The following is a 22,481-nucleotide window of genomic DNA, read 5'->3' on the forward strand; positions in this document are numbered from 1 at the left end:
CTTGACAGAATGCTCAATCCTGTCTATTAAATAGGTACATCTTGAGAGTTATGTGTGGAGGGCTTAATATTTGCTCTGTGCACAGACAGGATGATGGCGTCGGTAACGAACGTTCCCCCCAATACCTCCACACAAGACACAATAAAAGAGCAGAGCATCGACGCAATTTGAGCCGGACATTTTAGTAATTCAAATCAAATTGAACAACACCATATTAACCTTAGCGAGCAGCAGGTTTTTTATTCCAATTCATATCCAACTCATTACTACTGTCAACCTTTCCCATCGGGGGATTACGCAGACACCCTCAGGGATGAGCAAAAGTGGACTTTGTCTGTACGAAATACAAACCTGATTTTGAATTTGGTTAATGAAGATTTAAGGTTCCAGAAATGAATAATGCAAAAAGTGAATAAGCCCTCTCTAGGACTTTAAAAGAAAGCTACAAAAGAACCAAGAACCCCCGAGAGCGAACAAATATCCCTGATTCTTTGTATCCTCGCCCCATTCATACATCTTTACTCGGAGCATCTTTTGCCTTCAGGTGCAAATATGGTAGATACACTTTTGCCAAATCATTGGATAATCATTGGATAATACTGTTGTAGTCTTACAAATGATGACAGACTTCTTCTTTAAGTTCACACGCACTTCTTAACCTTTCTTTGAAGGCTGCTGTGGGGCCTTCCTGGGTGGAGCATCAGTCAGGATGTCTCTATAGCAGAATTTTAACAAAAATCCTGTCAGATTCCAAATTATTCTCAGCTCAATGAAAAAGGTAAGAAATCAACAGTCACTTATTAAGTCAAACTTAAATGTAAAAGTAAATAGGACTTTGACATCCTGCTTATTAGGCTCTATGGCTAAAAGGTTTCAAGAGCCAAGCTGCTTCTAGCTATCTGTTTAATCTTCAATAAATCAATAAATCGATTGATTCTTTTATGGAAATGAATACAGGGCCAGGTTTGGTTGGGCTGTGTCACAGACATTTTAGGTCGATACCTTTGCTCCCTTGCTCAGTGCAGAGGTTGGAGATTCTTCCTCTGTGATATACATGTAGATTGCAGTATATATTGAGCCCAGTGTTTTTAGCTCACCTAATATTGTAGGAGCCAAATTCATAAGTGATGTATATTTGAAAGGCTTCTGGATTGAGAATGACGCTTTGCTTGCGGTTTTTGAAAACCATGAAAAGATCCGGTGTAGAAAGCGGATGTTATCAAACGGTAACGGTATTAATAGTATTACTTTGTCAATTATTATTAAGCCTCAAAATCTGCTGTAAATTATTGAACAGTTTCAGAGAGTTTCACGCAGATTGACGTTGCTATTGGCAGCCAATCCCAAAACGTGGGTCATTCGCGTATTATGCATTATTATATCAATGTGAGTGCCTGAACCGACTCAAACTGCATCGATCGAATGGGAGATCTCACTATTCAGTACGTCTCTGTGAAATGATGGAACGCGTGTGTGAAGCTTCCCGACTCTCCAACGCCACTTCCCTTCCTGTCGTGGTCTGTCTCGTTACCAGTGAGCTGGCAGAGCAGAACTGGTTGTGACCAGTGAAGCCTTCTCTCTCCATGTTGGATGGAGGGTTGAAGCGGCTCGGTCTAAGTGCTCTCTGCACCACCGGGACGCGCCATTTGTCTGTGCGTGTGTGTTTGTGTTCGTCTGCCTAGCACGAACTGTCATGTCACATTTCAGAATTTACAATATTTCAGGAGGCCTTTCGGTTCGCTGGAGCCGACTTTGTGTGCTCTTTTTTTTTGCAGTGCAAAACTTGGGGAATTATGATTTCTCATTTTTATTCGTTAATCTCTTTTAACTTAGATGCCAAATCCACTCGCATTTTAGTCAGTCTTCAAGAGCTTTCAGTTTATATTTTGAGGATGTCTGTAGTTATAAGCATTTATTTTATCATTAGTATCTTTAACAATCCCATAAGGCAGTGCTGGCTTTTACACTGTATTTATTTTTTTAGGTTTACTAGTCTATGATAGTCAGAGGTGCTGGTTGTAATGGACAATGTTATCCAAATAGTTTGTGGCGTGTAACTTGTAACTCGACTGTGTCTCAGTGGTAGAGCGGGTCCTCCTTCAATCAGAGGATCGGCGATCGGACCCCCGGCTCCACTAGTCGGTGTGTCCTCGGGCCCAAAAGGCTGCCTCCCGTAGGCTGTTCCTGGTGTGTGTGACTGGGTATGAGCGGGCGCTCTGAGTGGTTGGAAGTACAAGTCCGTTCACCAATTGTAACTTGTTTACCCTCGAGTCCATTAAAGCTGCTTGTGCACAGTTCTTCTCCGTTGCCCGGGGAATAGCTAACGGCTGGTGAGGGAGGCTGTGTCACACCGTACAAGCATGTCAGGCGAGTGTGAAAGGTCCTATTCTGAGAGCTGTGGAGAGCACTTAGAGGTTTGTATATGCACGTCCATATGTCATGTTTGGATTAAGACCTTTCTCTCTTCTCACCATCGGTTGTCTCTTCTCCCCGCTCCTCACTTCATTTTAAAAGACAAGAGAGTGCCATGAAATAACCTGAACGCGTGAATTACACATTTCAAATATGGATTTAAATAGTGGATGGATGGATAGCCTGATAAACGGTGTCTTTTACATTCTCGACTGTTGGATTTGTCGCTGTCATAGTGGATAATAATAATAATAATAATAATAATACCCACCCACCGACGACCACTGCTGTATTGTGCGATCGAATGAACACGACCCACAATTGTCTAACCCCCCCCCCCCCCTTGTGGACACCAAGGGGGTGTAAGAAGTCGCGAAACACACTTTATTCAAAATCAAACACAAGCCGTGATGTATGCAGGCTTTAGGCACAAAGCGTCACATAAAATGCATCTTACTATCTATCCAAAAACATTAATGTCACTGCATTCCCCGTAATAAAGTAGAACTTAACCTCTCTCCTCATTCCAGGCCCCGCCCCCGACCCGCCTCCTGTCCTCTCGTAGCCTCCTGACCTGCTCCTCCCACTCACTCACCTGCGGGTCATTCTCCTAATGACGCTGGCTGTTTAAACACACTTTGACCCCGCCTCCTGACTAATGACGAGCGCAGCGTGGAGCATGTAGTAAAGAGTGCACGGTGCATCAGGACAACTCAGGGCGCAACTGTTAAATCAATTCATTTTGCAGGATGATAAGCCGGGCTTAACCTAGTTGCACGTTTTTAAAGCACTGTAGAAAAAAAACAACTCATTCCACTATTTAAATATTGTATTTAAAAAATATATAACTTGTTGAGCCTAGAATAGTTTTTGTTTATGACCAATGTGGGTTCACTCTATAAGATACTGCATGGCGTAGCTCCCCCACCCCTTAACCAATATGTGTTACCAGCTCGTGGTGAAGTTACACAAACAAGATCATGGAGCGCATTAGTTTTAGTCGGTTAATAACAGTTTTTAAAACGCTCAGGTTGTCTCAACAAGTTGCCTCTGCCCTGTCGGAGAGGCTGCTCTTCCCCTTGCCACCACCTGCTCATCGGTAGCCAGTCTGTGAGCTGCTAGCAGGTTCAACTCCATAAGGGCAGAAAACCATAGGTTACCAATAACTTTGATATGAACATTTGTCATAATTAAACAATCTGTGTGTGAAACCGGCAGCGGCTCGCAGTCACGCCACATTCTGGAGCTTCTCAACGCCATTCATTTTCATAAAACTGCCAATAAATCTTCACAGTTGATTTCCTCGCCTCAAATGATCTCACATTAAACTGTGAAAAAAGACTTTTTGCGCCACATAGGCTGTACCATTCCAAGCAGGTTGCATTGTGGGACACAGTTGGCAAGGTGGACCTGTCCGATGCATACTGGAGATTTACTTCCGACGTGACATCCAGGTATTTTTGATACAGCAGATATTGCTTTTGTTTGTGGAATACATGATACATGCTACGTTTTGGCCGAGTTTGGCTTGTGGACCAGCCTTGTGGAAGCCTTCCTGTTCTGGGCCCAGATACCATTACACAGGTGGTAGTGAGAGAGATGAAGGTCTCTGAAGTTGTATTTGTAATAAATGACATTGTGTGAATGGATGTTGTGATGTCGTGCAGTTTAGTCACTTAAATTAATCCCTTTTGTTTCCAGGGCTTATCTTATACATTATCAGAGGGTACATTTATACAGCTTGTATTTATTATGCAAGGAACAATTGCATGGTTTATAATAATAATAATATTAATTATGGTAAAACAAAGAAGGGAAAACCTTGTCACAAAACAATACGCATTATATGATTATTATTATAATCATATAATGCTTATTGTTTTCCCATTACATCACTGAAAGAGAGGAGGAAATCATGCTCAGTGTCACACACACACACACACACATGCACACAGGGCTTATGGCCAGGTTGGTTTATTCTGGATTTTACACGCTTTCGATGTTAAACAGATTAACTACTGTAAGACTTTTATTTGTTTCATTTGTTCACTCATTCTCTCCATCCCTCTTAATCCATTCACCGTCTGTGTGCCAGCAGGGTTTAGTAGATCTGGTTGCACATGGAGACGTGATCATGCAAAGACTTTTTCCAATGTGTGCTCCATTCTAGTTTAGCTGCTTTCTTGTTAGCATGTGTACTTTAATGCAGCTTTAAAGAACAATCACAACCAACGTTGTTCTTTAAAGCTGCATTACTAATTTATTTGTGGCTTTGACTTTGGGGCAATGTATAAGGCTGTGAATACAACGTTGAAATATTGGCATCTTATAAAGTTCGTATGGCCAATTTGTTAGCAAACCATTTTCATTTTTTTGCAAAAAAAGGCATTCATTATATTTTACTCACCTAACTCCTAACCAATATGTCTTTATTCACTCTCCTTTTACTTAAATATATGACTTAATGTCTTCGAAACCAAGCTGAAAATACATTTGACCACCTCCAAATATTCTCTTTTCTGAGGACACCAGAAAAACAAATGATTGTGTATTTATTGCTTGAACACTATGGTTATCCACAAAGCACCAGAAATGACTGATAACGGAATAGCTGCAATGCTCCGTGTATACATATCTGATACATATGTCAAGTTACTCGTGGTTATGTAAATGCATACGATCTTTTCAAAATAGTCAGGAAACTCAGTTACGGCTCAGTCAACCAAACTACGTGAACTATGTTAAGGCAACAACACGTCTTAGTTCTCTGCCTCTCTACCTGCCAACAGGAATCACGTCTCGAGGTATAGACGCTCAGGGTAACTCCAGGCAGGCAGTGAATCACTGTGCAGGGAATTTCATTTCCAGATCGGATTATGTTTCTGCATCAGTGAATACTGAAATGTAATGAATATGTTGCATGACTCCTAAGCAGCAATGATAATTACATGTTTGTTCTCTTACGAAGTAGGAAACCTATAAATACAGAATGATAGTGTATAAACAATATATATATATATATATATATATATATATATATATATATATATATATCACTGGGATAATGCATTATGTAATTTGCTCCACTGCTTCTCAAAGGGGCTCTTGTTGCACCATAAGTGCAGAGAAGAGAGAGAAGATCCCTGGCTGGCTTGAAATGGGAAGTAACAAAAAGCAAACAAGGAAATTGATGAAAACGGAAAACAAATGCTGAGTCTGATTGGACATCACGGCACTGTGTCCAATCCCTCCGTCCCGCGTGGAGATCCGTGAGGGAGCACATGCATATGGCTAAGCCGGAGATGAGGTTAGCGAACGCATCACTAGCTCGCCCGTTAACAGCTGACATCACCTCCCGCCTCCCTGTGTGGAGGCCGGAGTAATACAGCAAGACGGCACACCATTAAACAGGTGAGTCGTTCTCATGCCTGTGTGGCCACAACGGGAGAGTAGAGTGGAAAAAGCCAAGCCTGCAATGAGGTCTGTGAACACATCATTGTCACCGTCAAATACGTTCTCCAAAGCCTCGATATGGGCAGTGATCATAAATGTGCCACCGGCTGTGACGGCTTGTATTAGCATAATTGTTCCGTCCCACTGACTCACGGTTGTGTGTGTGTGTGTGTGTGTGTGTGTGTGTGTGTGTGTGTGTGTCGTGAAACATCATATTCAGTTTGGGCCCAATTCAACGAGACGTCATGGGGAGACGTGAAGATGGGAGATTAATATGCTCTTTTGTTTTAAGTGTTTAAATCAGTTGGCAGTGCGCTAATTAATGCAAGAGTTAAAAAAAATCAGTAAAAGATCAGAATCGGTTTATTGCCAAGTACTTTTGCACATACAAGGAATTTACATGACAATAAACACCGTGCAATAGTATATGAGAGTATTTTTGGCCAGGGTGAGGGCCGTGTTGTGGAGTGTGAGGTGGATCATGAGTTAGAGTTGGGTGCATCTGGGAAGTAGAATGAGCTGAGTTATAATTCTCCATATGTTGGACCAGGTTTTGATGAAAAGAACAAGTTTTTTGGCAGCCAGTGGAGTTGATTTGGAGCGGCTCCATGTCGATGTGTCCTTAGGCAAGACACTAACCCCAAGTTGCTTACAGCTGTCCCATTGGTGTGTAATTGGGTGTGAATGGTTAACTAGATGGATGATGATGGAACGTGGCACCTTCCATGGTCGCCTGCCATTAGTGTATGAATGGGCGAATGACACACAGTGGTAAAGGCCTTTGAGTAGCCGTATGACTAGAAAGGCTATACACGTCCTGGTAGGTGGAAGGGAGTAGAGGATGTAGAGGACAAACAGGACTGCACCTTGTGGGACACCAGCTTCAGGAGTGAAAGGGGTGGAGAGGGAAGTGGAAACACTCACTTTTACTTGTCAGTTGTGGAGGAATGTTGAAGTGATGCTGTAGATGGGTAGTGGTACTTGTAGTCTGGAGTAATCTACTCAAAGGATTTTGACATGAGGAATTATCGATGGACAAAATGCAAAAACCTCCTATCTGCCAAATGATCCAGTAAAAGTGGGGGGTACCTCACTGTGGCTCAGTGGTGAGCAGGGTCGTCCTTCAATCAGAGCATCGGTGGTTCAATCCCCGGCTCCGCCAGCCCGTGTTGATGTGTCCTTGGTCAACCCCAAAATTGCTCTCGTAGCTATGACTACGGTGTGAATGTTAGTTAGTCCTGATGTGCAGGTGGAACCTTCGCTCCTCCCATCAGTGTATGAATGGGTGAATGATGACAAGTAGTGTGAAAGAGCTTTAAGTGGTTGGAAGACTAGAAAAGCACTATACAAGTGCAGGTCCATTTATCTGCACTTTGTGTATTGTTGTATTGTTGTATTATATTATTATGGGTATCCTTAACAAATGACATTCTGCAAGAAAACAACAAGTTTTTCAGATAGGAGGTTTTGCTCTTGGCCATCGATATGTTTTGGTTGCATCTGATAGGTTGAGGGTGTTGACGGTACGCCGGTCTTTTTGGAAGCCAGCTTGGTGAATCCCCAGGAGTCCCATGGCCGTGTGATGGGCGAGGCGTACTTACTCCAGGTTCCTCTAAGTGTCCCTGTGAGTAAAGTGTGTTATTCTCTGTGTTTGTAGGACTACCGTGTAAATATCTTCCTCCGGCAGCAGTGGAACGACCCCAGACTCGCCTATGCTGAATACCCAGATGATTCTCTGGACTTGGACCCCTCTATGTTGGACTCCATTTGGAAACCGGACCTGTTCTTTGCCAATGAGAAGGGGGCCCACTTTCACGAAGTCACGACCGATAACAAACTGCTCAGGATATTTAAGAACGGGAATGTTTTGTACTCTATAAGGTAAGTGTGGGACAGTCCCTGTTTGGGAAAATACTTTTGGCATTACATTAGAAGAATACATTATCATTATAATTACTCTATTTCTTTACGATAGTGTACCATTCTGACTTTTTACACTGGAATGAAGAATGCATTTGTTTGAACACGACATGTTTTGTAATTTCCTATATCTTCTGATGCTATTCTTATTTGATTTGCAGTGCATGAACCAACATAATGCACATTGAGTAATACAACCCAAAATAATGTGGGTTGTATGATCATCGCCTACGAACATTATATATGTATTTTCCTGCTCTGTTCATATCAACATAAAAGTAACTTCATTTCCAAGCGCGAAAAGATGATAAAAGACGTTTTGTGAAAATCCTCCATTTTACAGCTGCATTCGGAGCTCTGAGATGCTGATAGAAGTTGTGTATTGCTGCATGCAACTTTCTATGTACGTCTTTAACATATTTGCCAACCTTGGGGTTGTACTCTGTACAGTGGATGTGATAGACAACAAGAGAACAAATGGCAGTTGTGTATCCTAGATATTGCGGAGATGTCGTGCCATTTGGGAGCCTCCAAGATATCCGACATAGTGCCGCATTAATATAAGTGCTTTCACACTGTACATCTGTACCACATTAATGGACGACACCAAACCATGCTCTTTGACTCCCTAGTGACTTGTTCTCTCCTCTGCCTTTGTTTTCAGATTAACATTAACTCTCTCATGTCCCATGGATCTTAAGAACTTCCCTATGGATGTTCAGACCTGTATCATGCAGCTGGAGAGCTGTAAGTACACACATATACACACACACACACACTCACACATATACTTTTATAGTTCTACACTATTGTTGACATTATACATTTCCTAGCCCCTTACTACGATCTTAAACATCAAAGCTGAATGCCCAAACCCAACCGTTTCCCATAACAGAACCTAGAAATCAAGGAAATGTCTTGTATCTGTATTCTTTCAATTATATCAGATAGCTATTACTACATTTTTACTTTAATCGTTTGTAATTTGCTCACATAGGGTCGAGGGGTTTAATTGTATACCTAAAATATCTACAGATGCATACCAGTGCACATCTTGCCGAGTGCTATTTATGGGCCTCTTTCGACAATCGTTCTTACGAAGTAAAGTCTCCCGTTGGTCCCGGGACATTTGAGACTACTTATGCCATTTGGTGGCAGTAGTGTGGACGTTTAATATATGCGTTTCAGAAAAGAAACGTAGTCGTGCGGATGCAGCCGAAGGCCGAGTCCAGCTACTTTACGAAGGTAGCTCATTTCAAGCCGATGTATCCGTGATCTCATTCTATAAATCAAAGCTCATGACCACAGGATGAGGCTCAGCTCTGTCTTCACTCCAACGGCCCAATGCGACGCCCACATCAATGCTGACGCCCCACCGGACCACCTTTCCATCTCGCGCTCCATTTCCCCCTCACCTGTGAACAAGACCCTGAGATACTTGAGCTCCCTCACTTGGAACACAGACTTACTCCAAACCTGGAGCGAGCAGTCCTCTGGTTTCCATCAGAGACTCGGAGGTACTGACGCTCATCTGGACCGCTTCACACTGGTGGTCACGGTCGGATGCGACCAACAGAACCAGATCGTCTGCAAAGAGCAGATTCTGATGTCCCCACACAAGGCCCTCTCCTCCCCCTCTGGCTTCCTGTGCATGTTAAAACCCAAGTTTTACATGCCAGTAGGGACATTCAAAACTATTTTAGTCATTTTCAGCCTGTATCATTGCCCTTTTTATCCCAACTTATATCACACATGAAATCAGCCACATGCAGCCTTGATTTTATTCCTAATAAATTTCTCAAAGAGGTTATTGGCACTGTAGGGCCCAGTATTTTATTAATTATAAATAGCTCCTTAGCAAGTGGTACTTTCCCATCGATTTTTAAACATGCAATCGTACAACCTCTTTTAAAGAAACCTAAGCTTGATCCTTCTGTTGTTTCCAATTTTAGGCCAATTTCAAAACTTCCATTTTTATCAAAAGTTTTAGAAAAAGTGGTTTCAACACAACTCCTAGCTTTTATGAATCATAATAATATATTTGAGAAATTTCAGTCAGGTTTTAGAGCATTTCATAGCACAGAAACTGCCCTCCTCAAGGTAACTAATGACCTCCGCTTATTTAAAACCTGTTGCCAGAAATTTGGGTGTAATGTTTGACTCAATTAAATTCAAAAAAAGTGTCCAGTCCTGCTTCTTTCAATTAAGAATAATCTCAAAAATCAAACCCATATTGTCACTCTCAGATCTGGAATAAGTCATTCATGCACTCATTTTCTCTCGACTCGACTACTGCAACTCCCTCCTTTCCGGCATAAATCAAAAATCCATCTCCCGCCTCCAACTAATCCAGAATGCAGCAGCTCGGCTTCTGACTGGTTCTAACAGACGGCATCACATTACTCCAGTCCTGGCCTCTCTCCACTGGCTCCCTGTTAGTTTTAGAATTGATTTTAAAGCACACCTGGGTCTGGCCCGAAGCTACATCATTGAAATGTTAGCCCCATATGAGCCAGCTCGCAGCCTTAGATCCTCCGGTGGGCCCCTTCAAGGCCCTTCAAGACCCTTCAAGACCCTTCAAGGCCCTTCAAGGCCCTTCAAGGCCCTTCTGGCCGTTCCAAAGTCAAGGCTTAAATCAAAGGGTGACCGTGCTTTTGCCATCAGAGCCCCTCGACTTTGGAACGACCTACCTGAGGGGATAAGACTAGCAGAATCAGTAGCTTCTTTTAAATCACTTCTTAAAACCCATTTTTATAGAACTGCTTTTAAGTGATGTCGTCCTTTTATGCAGTTTCCCCTTGTTTCCCCTATTTTAGTTTGTCTGTTCTGCTTTATTTTGTATTTGTTATTTTCTATTCCTCTATTGTGTTCATTGTTCATGTATTTTCTGAAATGTTTACTTGTATTGATGTTATGTTTTTACCTTGCTTATATGTAGATAACTTTGTAAACTCTGTTTTTAAAGGTGCTATATAAATAAATGTATCATTATATTATTATTATTATTAAATCACAAAGAGGATAGATTATTATTACGGGACCACCCTGGCCGGCCAGTGAGCAACTCCTACTGGAAACATGTTTGAGTACTGAAGACAACATGTAAATGAGTATTATTGAATCATCGGATCACATTGTTCTTTTAGAAACCTGTATGGAATTATTACTCAAGTGCTGTGCTTGAATACACTGTTATTGTACTAATCTGGAGCTGTTCTATTTAATGCTACTACAGTAGTTATAGTGGCTTTGGAGATTAAATGTTACCAAAGAAAACCACATGACGCTGCTTACAAACTGGATGATGAATTGTTGTACTTTCAAGTATAAAGTAATTAATCTTCTCCTCCTCAGACATTAATGTTCTGCTGACACATTAATGCATCTCTTCTCCATGACCTTTATTTTGCCCAATGTTTTATTAATTGTGATAATCAAATGATCCTGTGTTTTGCTTCTTTCCCCAGTTGGCTACACCATGAATGACCTGATCTTCGAGTGGCAGGAGAATGGATCCGTCCAAGTGGCCGAAGGCCTCACGCTGCCGCAGTTTATCCTAAAAGATGAATCAGATCTCAGATACTGCACCAAGCACTACAACACAGGTAACACACACCCCGCGAGCCTCGTGGCACTGGGACTGCAACGTGCACGCTGGTTGGTGGTGTAACGGACCACTGCTGATCCATGACCCATAGGAACCCCCCTCACGGTTCAGCACGCAGATTAATTACACAGCTTAACGTTAACCATCACAGTGTGAAATATAGTTTTACTGACATTATCCACCAATATGCAGTCAAATATGAGATCAGGACATCATGATGTTACGTTCTGTGTTTAAACTGACAGGAGGACGAAGGTTCTTTTCGGTTACGTTATGATGCGTTCAGGCTCTGTTCAGTAAAAATTAGAATTGGGCAAAGGTAAATTATAAGCATTATGTATTTTTATGAGAAAGTGGAATACATCCAGTTGTTTAAAGGAGATGTTTTCACAGCAACTTAAATAGATATTAGAGATGAATTATGATCTGTTCACACTGATTACGATACATCGATACATCATTCAAACTACCAATGACATGGTTGATTTGTTTTAGCCAATATGGATCGTCAATGATCTGCAATTAGTATTAGCGGCAAAATGATGATCAGAGATCTGTTATATTATAAAGTTATATGTGCTACCTTCCTTCTTTGGATCCATCCGTAAATTCTGTGCTCCGTTGCAGCGATGACGTTCATCATGTGAAGAGAAACAAGCAATAACATTGTTATCAATTAACATTAGTGACAATATCACGCCAGGCTGTAACTGTGTTTTCATTACAGGAGAAGTATAACATTCAGAGCATTATTCTGGCAGCAAACAACTATTTGCTAAAGATATATCTTATAGAGTGGAGTCTACCTGAGCAGAGGAGGATGTCGCTCTTCCTCTGCTGGATGTCATACTTCCAGAACTGTGCTCCATCTTTGTCGCCGATTACCGCGCTTCTCAAAGGTAATCATAAATATTCTAATGTTATTTTAAGCGTGTCTCCTGCTTTGTTGCAGGTAAATTTACTTGCATTGAAGTGCGCTTCCACCTGGAGCGTCAGATGGGCTACTACCTGATCCAGATGTACATCCCTTCTCTGCTCATCGTCATCCTGTCCTGGGTCTCCTTCTGGATCAACATGGATGCTGCCCCAGCCCGAGTGGCCCTGGGCATCACCACCGTCCTCACAATGACGACACAGAGTTCAGGTTCCCGCACTTCACTGCCTAAGGTCTTTTTTCAATTCTTTTCTCAATATTTGGAGCTTTTAAATGTTACATTAATTTAATCGAAAGCCTCTTGAGATAGAAAACTCTTTTTTTCCGAGGGAGACAAGAGGGGACACCAGTTAGAAGTTAAATAGAAACAAACACACCTGTAACATGTTGGCTGAAACATACTGTATATTATTTTCTATCGGTGTACCGTTATAGTTTAGGTTCCCTGATCCCAAACACATTCTCTCTACCTCGAGCACAGGATAAGATAGGATGGATATTATTTATATTGTTTTTCCTGTCCACAGGCCTTCAATAACACACACAAACTATCTGTATATGAATGAATAGAAACAACAAGAGCGTTCTTAGTGTTCTCATTGGGAAACCACATCCTCCGGTTAACATGTGCTATAGCACAGGCAGTGCTATATCATGGGATGTATGGCTGCCAATGGGACTGGGTCACTGGTTGACTGATGATGTCACAGCTGATAGACGTAGCAGGATGAGTTTGTAGGTGTTTAGGGCTTTACAGATTCAGCCAAATGCTACAACAAGGGTTTTCCTCCAAGTATTACAAATGATCATTATATTCACTATTATGTTAGTTTGTCCAATTACTTCTGTACCTCTGAAATTGTGGGGGGCTGTGTGAGGGTTGTAATTCCTAAAACAGTTATTGTTGTTATATCCATTGAAATAAAGCTGAAAGTCTACACTTCAACCACACATTGACTGCTTTATTTAAAATCCATTGCAGTCGTATAAATAGGCACAATTAGAACAATTGTGTTACAGGCCAAATACTTCTGGCCCTGACTTTGGCATAAAACCTTCTGGAGACTTTATTCATCCCATCGGGTGAATTTGTTGGCTTCCCTGCTGAGTCCTTAATTACTTAGATTTGAGTTTTTCCTTTATTCCGATTTGCCAAGTATTTAGTCCATGTAGCAGTCATTTAGTTTTCTTATTTATAGTTTCCTTTAATTGGATATTGATTTATTTTCTGTTCCAGTTCAGCGACTTGTTTTTTTTCCCTTCCTTTTTTTTGTTATAAACAGAGAATGAAATGATTATGCCTCTTAAAACGGCCGACCCTTCTTCCCACAGACGGGTCGGCGATGGCTTTGGGGAATCATTTGTTTCTAGGAAGGATGCCCACTCTTTTTTTATGAGACAATCCAAAACGGAGTCTTTGAGAAGAGATGAATTGAAGCGCCATCTGGTGACGGGTTGATTGAACTATTTCTGTTGCATGTAAATAATAGGGGAGCATGGTCGCTTATAATGATAGGATGGATCTTTGAATCTGAAATATTAGATATATTTGAATTGCTGTTTCCGTGGACTGCCAGGTACGCTTATTGTTTGAGAAATATTTAAGATGGTTGAAAAAAAAAGGATGGGTCGTCAATATTTGGGCTATAAATATAACAGATTGTGACTGGACTTTGGTCGATTGATATGAATACAGTGATAAAACAATCCGTGATGGTGGAGTTTTGGATAAATAAAACTTTGTTGCGGATTAAAATCCACAGCCCTCTTCAGAGCTGAGGATGAGAATTAGTTGAAGTCTGATTTCGGAGACGAATATTAATGTTGATAAATATGATCGAACAAACGGTGCAGTTCAGGGCACGTACTGTAAAGTACTGTGAGCTATAGGTGCAATAATATATAATAATCCTTATTGGGTATAATAATTATCACTTCACTGAAATGGAATGTCTATATGGGGGCTGTTAGGATGGGGATGTTTCTTTAAATATAGTTTTTATGTGTTTTTAATGCAGAAAAATGGGACTACAATCTGCATTTCAGTGAGCAACCCTGTTGTAAAAAAAATAATCTTCCCCTTAAAGCTTTGCCCAGTGTGTGTGTGTGTGTGTGTGTGTGTGTGTTTTTGTGTGTGTGTGTGTGTGTGTGTGTGTGTGTTTGTGTGTGTGTGTGTGTGTGTTTTGTGTGTGTGTGTGTGTGTGTGTTTTTGTGTGTGTGTGTGTGTGTGTTTGTGTGTGTGTGTTTGTGTGTGTGTGTTTGTGTGTGTGTTTTTGTGTGTGTGTGTGTGTGTGCGTGTGTGTTTGTGTGTGTGTTTTTGTCTGTGTGTGTGTGTGTGTGTTTGTGTGTGTGTGTGTTTGTGTGTGTGTGTGTGTGTGTGTGTGTGTGTGTTTGTGTGTGTGTGTGTGTGTGTGTGTGTGGGGCATTTTTCACGCTGAACGCACAACCTCCTTCAAGAGAGCGTGAGCCATGGAGTCCAGCTGAGGGCTCTGCTTCTAAAACAAGGTTTACAATGTAGTTCAGGTTTGAACTTACACGTAAACATGTAAACAACATGCCGTTGTTAACTTTGACAGATGTGGTCAATGAATGTATTTTGTGTCAAAGCCGTTAGTCTTCTGCTGACTGTGGCCTAAAATGTTCTTCAGCCCCCCAAAATAATTTGGCATTATAGGCTTTAAAAGTTTTTTTTATGTCATTAAATTAAACTATTGTTATTGACATGGACACGTTATTTATAACTCTAACATGCTACATATGTGCGTGCGTATCAGGTGTGTATGTTTTCGCCCCCTTCAAATTACAATCCAATAGCCCAGCGGTCTCCAACCTTTTTTTGAGCCACGGACCGGTTTCGTGTCAGACAATATTTTCATGGACCGGCCTTCACAGTGTGGGTGATAAATATGACGGAATAAATATGACGGAATAAAATGATACGACCGGCATAAAGTGCATGAAAATACAACTCACCATGACGGGTTAGGGTGAGGGTTAGAGTTAGAGTTAGAGTTAGAGTTAGGGTGAGGGTTAGAGTTAGAGTTAGGGTGAGGGTTAGAGTTAGAGTTAGAGTTAGAGTTAGGGTGAGGGTTAGAGTTAGAGTTAGGGTGAGGGTTAGAGTTAGAGTTAGAGTTAGGGCTAGAGTTAGGGTTAGGGTGAGGGTGTCATGTCCAGGAAACTGTGATGTTAAATTAATCAGTTTTGTGTCTTTTGTCCATGTTGTCTCGTGATTTCCTGTTTTATTGTGAAAGTCAACTCTCCTCTGGTTTCAGGCAACTTGTCCCTCCCCCTGTGTGTTTCTCCTCTGGTCTGATTGGCTGCCTCTCTCCTGATTGTTTCCACCTGTGCCCTCACCCTGTGTATATATTGTCTGCGTCTCCCTTTGTCCTGGGCCAGTTCATCTTGTCTTTTGTGCCAGAGAACCAGCCATGTTCATGGAATTCATCAGTCACCAGATGTTATGTTACTTTGGGTATTTGGGTTCTAGTCCTTGTTCAGTCACGACAGAGGGTTAGAGTTAGGGTTAGGGTTAGGGTTAGAGGACGTCCCCAGGAAAGTCATTTAAGTCAAAGTTATGCCCCCAAAAGTCATGAAATCACGCCTGTGTCTGTGCGTGTGTGTGCGCAAAGGGCAGCAGCTACATCCCTAAAACGATGTCTGTAACGATGACGAAAATATGAATACATTAGGAGACGTGAAATGAACGTTTTGTGCAAAAATATGTTTGACATTGCAGGATCATCCTGACCAATTCTGACAAGACAGCCTCTGGTAGGGAAATGACACTGTGTGTGTGTGTGTGTGTGTGTGTGTGTGTGTGTGTGTGTGTGTGTGTGTGTGTGTGTGTGTGTGTGTGTGTAAAGGTCTCGTATGTCAAGGCCATAGACATCTGGATGGCGGTGTGTCTTCTCTTCGTCTTCTCCGCCCTGTTGGAGTACGCTGCCGTCAACTTCGTGTCCAGGCAACATAAAGACCTGCTGCGTTTCAGGCGGCCTCCCAAGAGCAAGAGCAAGGTACTGAAACCTACCTGCACACAGATGTGCACACAGATGTGCACATGTTCTACACACTTTTTTCTGTTCTCTCAACTCTGGTTTGAGGCTCTCGCGATGGCTTGCTTATAGAGCGATGGCGTTGGCTAAGAGAGAGGAGGGAGCATGCCATCCCTGATGATACAAAGTGCCAGTGCATCTCACCGTGCATGTTTGAGTCACCTGAAACACCACGTATCCCTTTCACTGTATTAGTGCATGATGCAGTCACTCTGTCCATGTGGTCCACAGTTGTGTTCTTCCTCTGGCAGAAGGCCATCCAACCAGAGCACTGGTCTGTAGTCGATGCATGATGAGGATGTCTGTGGCTCAGGGGGAAACTCTGCATTCATTCAACTCACAAACTGCATTCACTGGAAAGGAAGCCGTCTATTCAATTCAATTCAGTTTATTTTGTATAGCCCAATATCACAAATTACAAATTAGCCTCTGAGGGCTTTACAATCTGTACACATACAACATCCCTGTCCCAGGATCAGGAAAAACTCCCCAAAAATAACCTAAGTCTAAGGGGGGCAATTCAGTAAACAAGAATTTAATTGAAAACCCTTTTTCTTTTCAATTAGTGGACTGAATTATTATCTGGCCAAGAACTGTGTATCGCCTCAGTGTAAATGGTTATGAAAGCAAATTACAAGTAAATTATCCCCAAAACATCTCTGATTACATCTTTTATCACATGGAATGTTAGCAAATGAGTAGAGAATGAGATATTAACAAAAAAACACTAAACTAAAATGGTTAGTCTTTTGATGAAAGAATAAGCTAAATGAATGTATATTCCAGGTATGACCGAATAGCATAATGCATCACCCGGAGGGTGCAACATAGCAACACATGAAAGGCAATTAGCTTTTCACCTGACAAGTTTGTGATTTCAAAATTCATATTAATTGGTGTTCTCTGAAGTTATACTGCTGAGGGAATAGTTCAGAATTTAGACGAAAACCCCCAAACAGAATATGTATTTATCAGCTTTTAACATGAGAACACTTTCAACATGTAGCTTGACTGAATGCACGTGTGACCCAGCCCCTTGTTTTTAGATGCTGTTTCTTTATATTTGTGTCGGTCCTTTTGGTTTCTGTTTGTTGATTGTGTGCATGCTGTCAACTGGTAGATCAGTGGAGGTGCTGTTGATCCAGAGGAGCTAGCTTATTCCCTCCGCCGCGTTAATGTTGACAACGGCCTCAAACCAACAGGCCCTCCTTATGGATCTATGCCCAACGTCTGCACCAGCAACCACAGGGTAATGGCACTGTGTGTGCGTGTGTGTGTGTGTGTGTGCGTGTGTGTGTGTGTGTGTGCATGTTTGCATGTACTTGTGTTTCACCTGCATGTTCCAGCCACATCCCCATCCGCCTGCTGCTTCAGCATATTGGGAGCCACTGGCGTGGGTCATAACCACCATGAAATGCTACGTTGTAGAGGGAGAAAGGTTTTATCTTCAGAAACCGTTCACATTTAGAGCAAGCTCAGGAAATGTTCCATAATTGCCATTTATTGACCTAGTGAATCATCCTCATTTGCAGAAGATGCATATTGGATCATAGGTTTATGACATAACGTGGGCCGTTTGCACAGGAAATAAGTGTTAAAGCGTAATAAGGCCAATTTAAACTTCAGAGTATTAATTAAGTCAGACATGTGTGAAATGAATATTTTCTGCACTAACCAATCCAATCCACGGCCAATATTATGTACAAACAAAGCAGCGAGCCAGTTTAAGCCTCGTTCCGTGCCCTGCTCAAGGGCCCGTCAGCAGGTCAGTGCAGTGAAATGCTAAAGGGGTGCTATCAGCTGATCTGTGAGCCCTCCCTCTCCTCCAACAGCAGGGGGAAGCGCAGGAGAACAGAGCGACCTCTGCAGCGGCCGTGACCTCCACCCCGAGCAACAGCAAAGGCCCGAAGGGCGGCGCCAAAAACGCCGTCGCCGTGCCCAACACCCCGGGGGCCACAGCCAACGCTGCCAAGAAGCCCCCCGGGGAGGCCGCGGGTAAAAGCATCGAAGAGATGAGGAAGTTGTTTATCGACAGAGCCAAAAGGATTGACACCGTGTCGAGGGCGGGCTTCCCTCTGGCCTTTCTCTTCTTCAACATCTTCTACTGGGTTCTCTACAAGATACTTCGACGTGAAGACGTACACATGCGATAGAGAGAGAAAGCACAGAGATTATTTATATACACAGTGTGTGCGCACGCATCCTCGTATTCGTACGAGGACACTTCATTAACTTCCTTCCTTTCCCGTTTCCTTCCCCCTGAACCCTGAACCACGATGCTGGAAGCCTCAAGCTGGTCTCAGTTCTCACAAATACTGAAGACAAACTGGAACGGACCAACAATTAGAGTGATGAGACTGTTTATCGGGTAGAATACCTGAGGGGCGGATTGTGGACGCAGTGTCTGGAATATATGCATAAACCTATATAGAGCGTATGGATATGTCCTATGAATTCAGAAGTTATAAATAATCTCCCACTTTTGAGTGAGGTGGCCCATCTGACTCATAACCTATCACTTAAATATCAACATCATCAGCGTGATGAGGAATGGAAGTCGGTGAAAAGGAGGAAGAGCCCTGTTCATGGGAAACACTTATTAATAACTGCACGCTATGAAGCATTAGTGAAGTATGCAGCATTGTTCACTACATTCACGACATTAATACACATCTATACATGTTTTATTGTTGATTAATAAGCTCATCCTTATTGTTTGATTTAATTGTCCTATTTTATGAACAAAGGATTCTCCATTTCTAGTATTATTTCAATCTTCAATCACAAACCAATTATTTAGAGTTGTCAATAGTTCATTAGATCATTTATTAAGTAAATGATTGAGAAGTTATTTACATGTACATTTATGCATGCAATTATACATATAATGATTTACACATGCACTAAGGGAGCGTGTTAATATATGTTTAAGAAACACAATCTAATACTACGATTCATGATTAATTCAGGTTACTAGTCGTTAGTTAAGTATTTTGTGAGGCCTCATTTAAACTATCTGTGCCTCACTAAGTATTTACAAATGATTGGCAAGACCTCAAAACTCACAACCGTCTCAGTTATCTTCGATCTTCTTCAGATATCCCCCAGAAAAATAAAAAAAGACACAACGCAAAGTGATAAAAAAGAAAAACATAGAAATATTTATTCATCCTTTCATTCATTTACAAACATCCACAGAATCTCCTTCAGGATATAAAACATGTGTAACTGTACTGTTGATTTAAAAAGGAAGAATATACCTCTGCATTCTCATGTCAAATTTCAATTCTGTCAATAATACCACAAAGACAATCTTTATAAAGGAATATCATAACATCTTTCACAGTATCAAAATTCAACAACCATTTGCTGATCGAGGTCACGTAGATGTGAGAACCTTCCTGCTTCCGAGGTCAGCTCTCTTACTCCCATTCCCCGGTTTCTTTTTACCACGGGCTTGAGAGTAGCCGTCATGGTCAATGGCAGGAAATGCCGTCGGGACAGGAAGCTGGAGAAAAGGAGTGGAGCTGGATATGGTATGAACTAAGTGAATGAATACATGTAGAGTATATGCAGCGCTGCTGGCTGTGTGTTGATGTGTGTGTGGTCGTGCAGGGCGTTGGGGCGCATAGAATTGCATGAAGACCCTTTCTAACGGTATTTTATCTCACTTTTATTTTTAAATGGGATCTATGGACAAGCAACGCATAAGGGAAGGGCCAAACCAACATCTGTTCTTCTAACTGGATGTAGTTCATGTACGAGTAGGCAAGCAATAACCATAATAACATAAACAAGTATGTCATAAGCTCCCAACATTCCTGTTCTCTTTGCGATTTGCATAAAAAAAGGCAAAAATAACGTGTATGACCTTTTGTCAATGATTATAGAGATACCTAAATGTTACTTTTTTTCTAATTTGCCTCTGAAGATTTTCTCAGAGTCTCCGGTTATGGCAGATTGGCATGATGGATGACAGCATTGTAGCCAGTTCTTAGTTAAATAGTTTAAAAAGTCAAAAATGACGTTCTGCCTGCACTCAGGTCCAACCATCACAGTCCACCACAGGAATGTAAATCCCCCACACTGGTGCCCATTCCCAGCACACTGAGAGGGCCTGGAGATCCCACAAGGAACAGAGATGGAGGCTGAGGGGAAACGGCACGAGGCTGCCTCCACACCACTAGACGTTCCTTTTGAACCCACGCTACTCCGGAGTGTTCACACAGAAACTGTAAAGGAACAAAAGCATAAATGCTCTCCAGTAGGACAGAGACCTCAGCCAGCAGCGGAGCTACGAGTGAGAGAGCAAGGAAACCACACTTATTGACCCATAATCTAGTAAACTTTTATTTTTAAGTGTTCATTTCAAAGTACATTTGATGTGTGTGTGTGAGAGAGATAGAGCAGCCTTGAAACTAGGTTTGAATGATAAAACTAAATGTGTCTGTTTGAGTGCGTGTATGGGAGATATAGAAGAAGATCTTAAGTACCTTTTATTATTTAACAATAATACTCAATAAATACTCTCGTTTTCAGGCGTGTTAACGTGGACGGAAAATGTGTCAAAAACGGTGCTGAATCGTTGTGTGGACAGAGGTCGTTTTTACGCTTTATGAACTTTTTTAAAGCGGCGTTAGACGGATTAATCTATTTAAAGCCGTTTTAAAACAAAAAGATATTAGTGTGGATGAGAGTTTGCTTCCTGGCCATCTGGCAGCGATGGAGTGGAATGAAGGTCTCCCAAAGAAACACTGTGATGGTGCGTTTGGCAGATTGGTTCATAAAGAAAGTACAAGGAGTCATATTTAGTCTCTGTAATCGTGTGAAGGAGCTGAATGTGTGTATTTTTATCAGAGACCAACTCCAAAGAATCACTGGAGCGGAAGCTTTTGTAGCGTCATTAAATGTATGTTTCAAGTATTATTTGATCATGAGTTGAGAGTATTTCTTTTATTCTGTCTCAAATGAATAAATATGTATGAATGAATGTTTATAGAAACCTTTGGAGACTTGTGAGTCCTGGGCTGCGGCTGAAAATCAGGTATTTACCGGCCTTTCAATGTCATTACACTTTAGATGAGGTCACACAAAATACGAAACTGACTGGAATTAGTCATGAATGTCACTATTATTAAGTTTTTATAGAACATCTATTAACACTCACTCACCATTACTGCTATTGAATCATTTACTATCACTTTATAAATTATCTTGTTGACTCGATAGAATACTTTTGAAATGTGGAATTAACTATTAAAATAAAATACAAGCATTAAACATGTTATATATGAACTTATTAATCAAGAATAAAACATAGATATGTTTATGAATAGAACAGTAATGTGTGAACATGTATTAACAATGCTTTATTAATGATGAATTAAGTATTTACTCATACTTTATTGCTTTATATCATGCAGTTATTATAAATGTTACCAAGAGGTTTAGGCTAAGAAATGAGCCCATGTTTTATAATCTGGAGAATAGCTCTGCCATTTCTCCTCCACTTGTTTTCTCTTCTTTTTTTTTTAAACACAATGTATAATTTATGTCACGTGAGGGTGATGACGCCAGGTTTGATATGAGCTCCATCATTTACATTTTTACCTGAAACATTGAGCCTAATCGATCATTTCCAGCGTTATTCTGGGTTCTGAAATAATGATTTCACTCTCAGAATATCAATAAATACATGCACAAATAATGAATAAACCCTCTCAGCAGGACACAGAACACAGTATAAATACACAATATACACGATATACACGATACTCAATGTCGATCATGTGACAGGTTAACTCTGCGCGTTCATGACAACTGTATTCATATTAGCACCGTGCACGTGCACGTGCACGTGCGTGTGCAGACACAAACTCCATCAAAAGCCCCTTTCAGCTGTTAAAGCCGACAGACAGCTGATCCAGCTGTGCTCATCCGCGGCGCCGTCATCAGAAACAGACGTCGCTTCACGTGACGCTTCGGACTTCTTCTCTTAAAAAAAAAAAAAGACACACACACACACACACACAGACACACACGTGTCCTCGTTTCCTCTCCTCGCGTGGTTTCCTTGCGTAAAAGACGCAAAGTGAGGGGAAAG

At 41.5% G+C, this 22,481-nt stretch overlaps 1 protein-coding gene across 4 annotated transcripts in view; it reads left to right on the forward strand.

The window, feature by feature from the left end:
- Window positions 1-18,531, forward strand: part of LOC117741147 (glycine receptor subunit alpha-3-like) — a 31,653-nt gene extending 13,122 nt beyond the window's left edge. The window contains exons 4-10 of one of the 4 annotated variants that reach the window (XM_034547996.1): window positions 7,523-7,746; window positions 8,450-8,532; window positions 11,253-11,390; window positions 12,345-12,559; window positions 16,190-16,339; window positions 17,499-17,627; window positions 18,211-18,531. In XM_034547996.1, the coding sequence (XP_034403887.1) occupies window positions 7,523-7,746; window positions 8,450-8,532; window positions 11,253-11,390; window positions 12,345-12,559; window positions 16,190-16,339; window positions 17,499-17,627; window positions 18,211-18,531 (1,260 nt within the window). Of the gene's footprint in view, window positions 1-7,522; window positions 7,747-8,449; window positions 8,533-11,252; window positions 11,391-12,344; window positions 12,560-16,189; window positions 16,340-17,498; window positions 17,628-18,190 lie in introns of all 4 variants that reach the window. The other 3 variants (XM_034548160.1, XM_034548248.1, XM_034548074.1) reach the window with 3 other exon arrangements.
- The last annotated feature ends 3,950 nt before the right edge of the window (window positions 18,532-22,481 follow it).

This window comes from Cyclopterus lumpus, chromosome 1 (genome assembly GCF_009769545.1).
Source record: "Cyclopterus lumpus isolate fCycLum1 chromosome 1, fCycLum1.pri, whole genome shotgun sequence".
In the NCBI taxonomy this organism is placed as follows: Eukaryota; Metazoa; Chordata; class Actinopteri; order Perciformes; family Cyclopteridae; genus Cyclopterus; species Cyclopterus lumpus.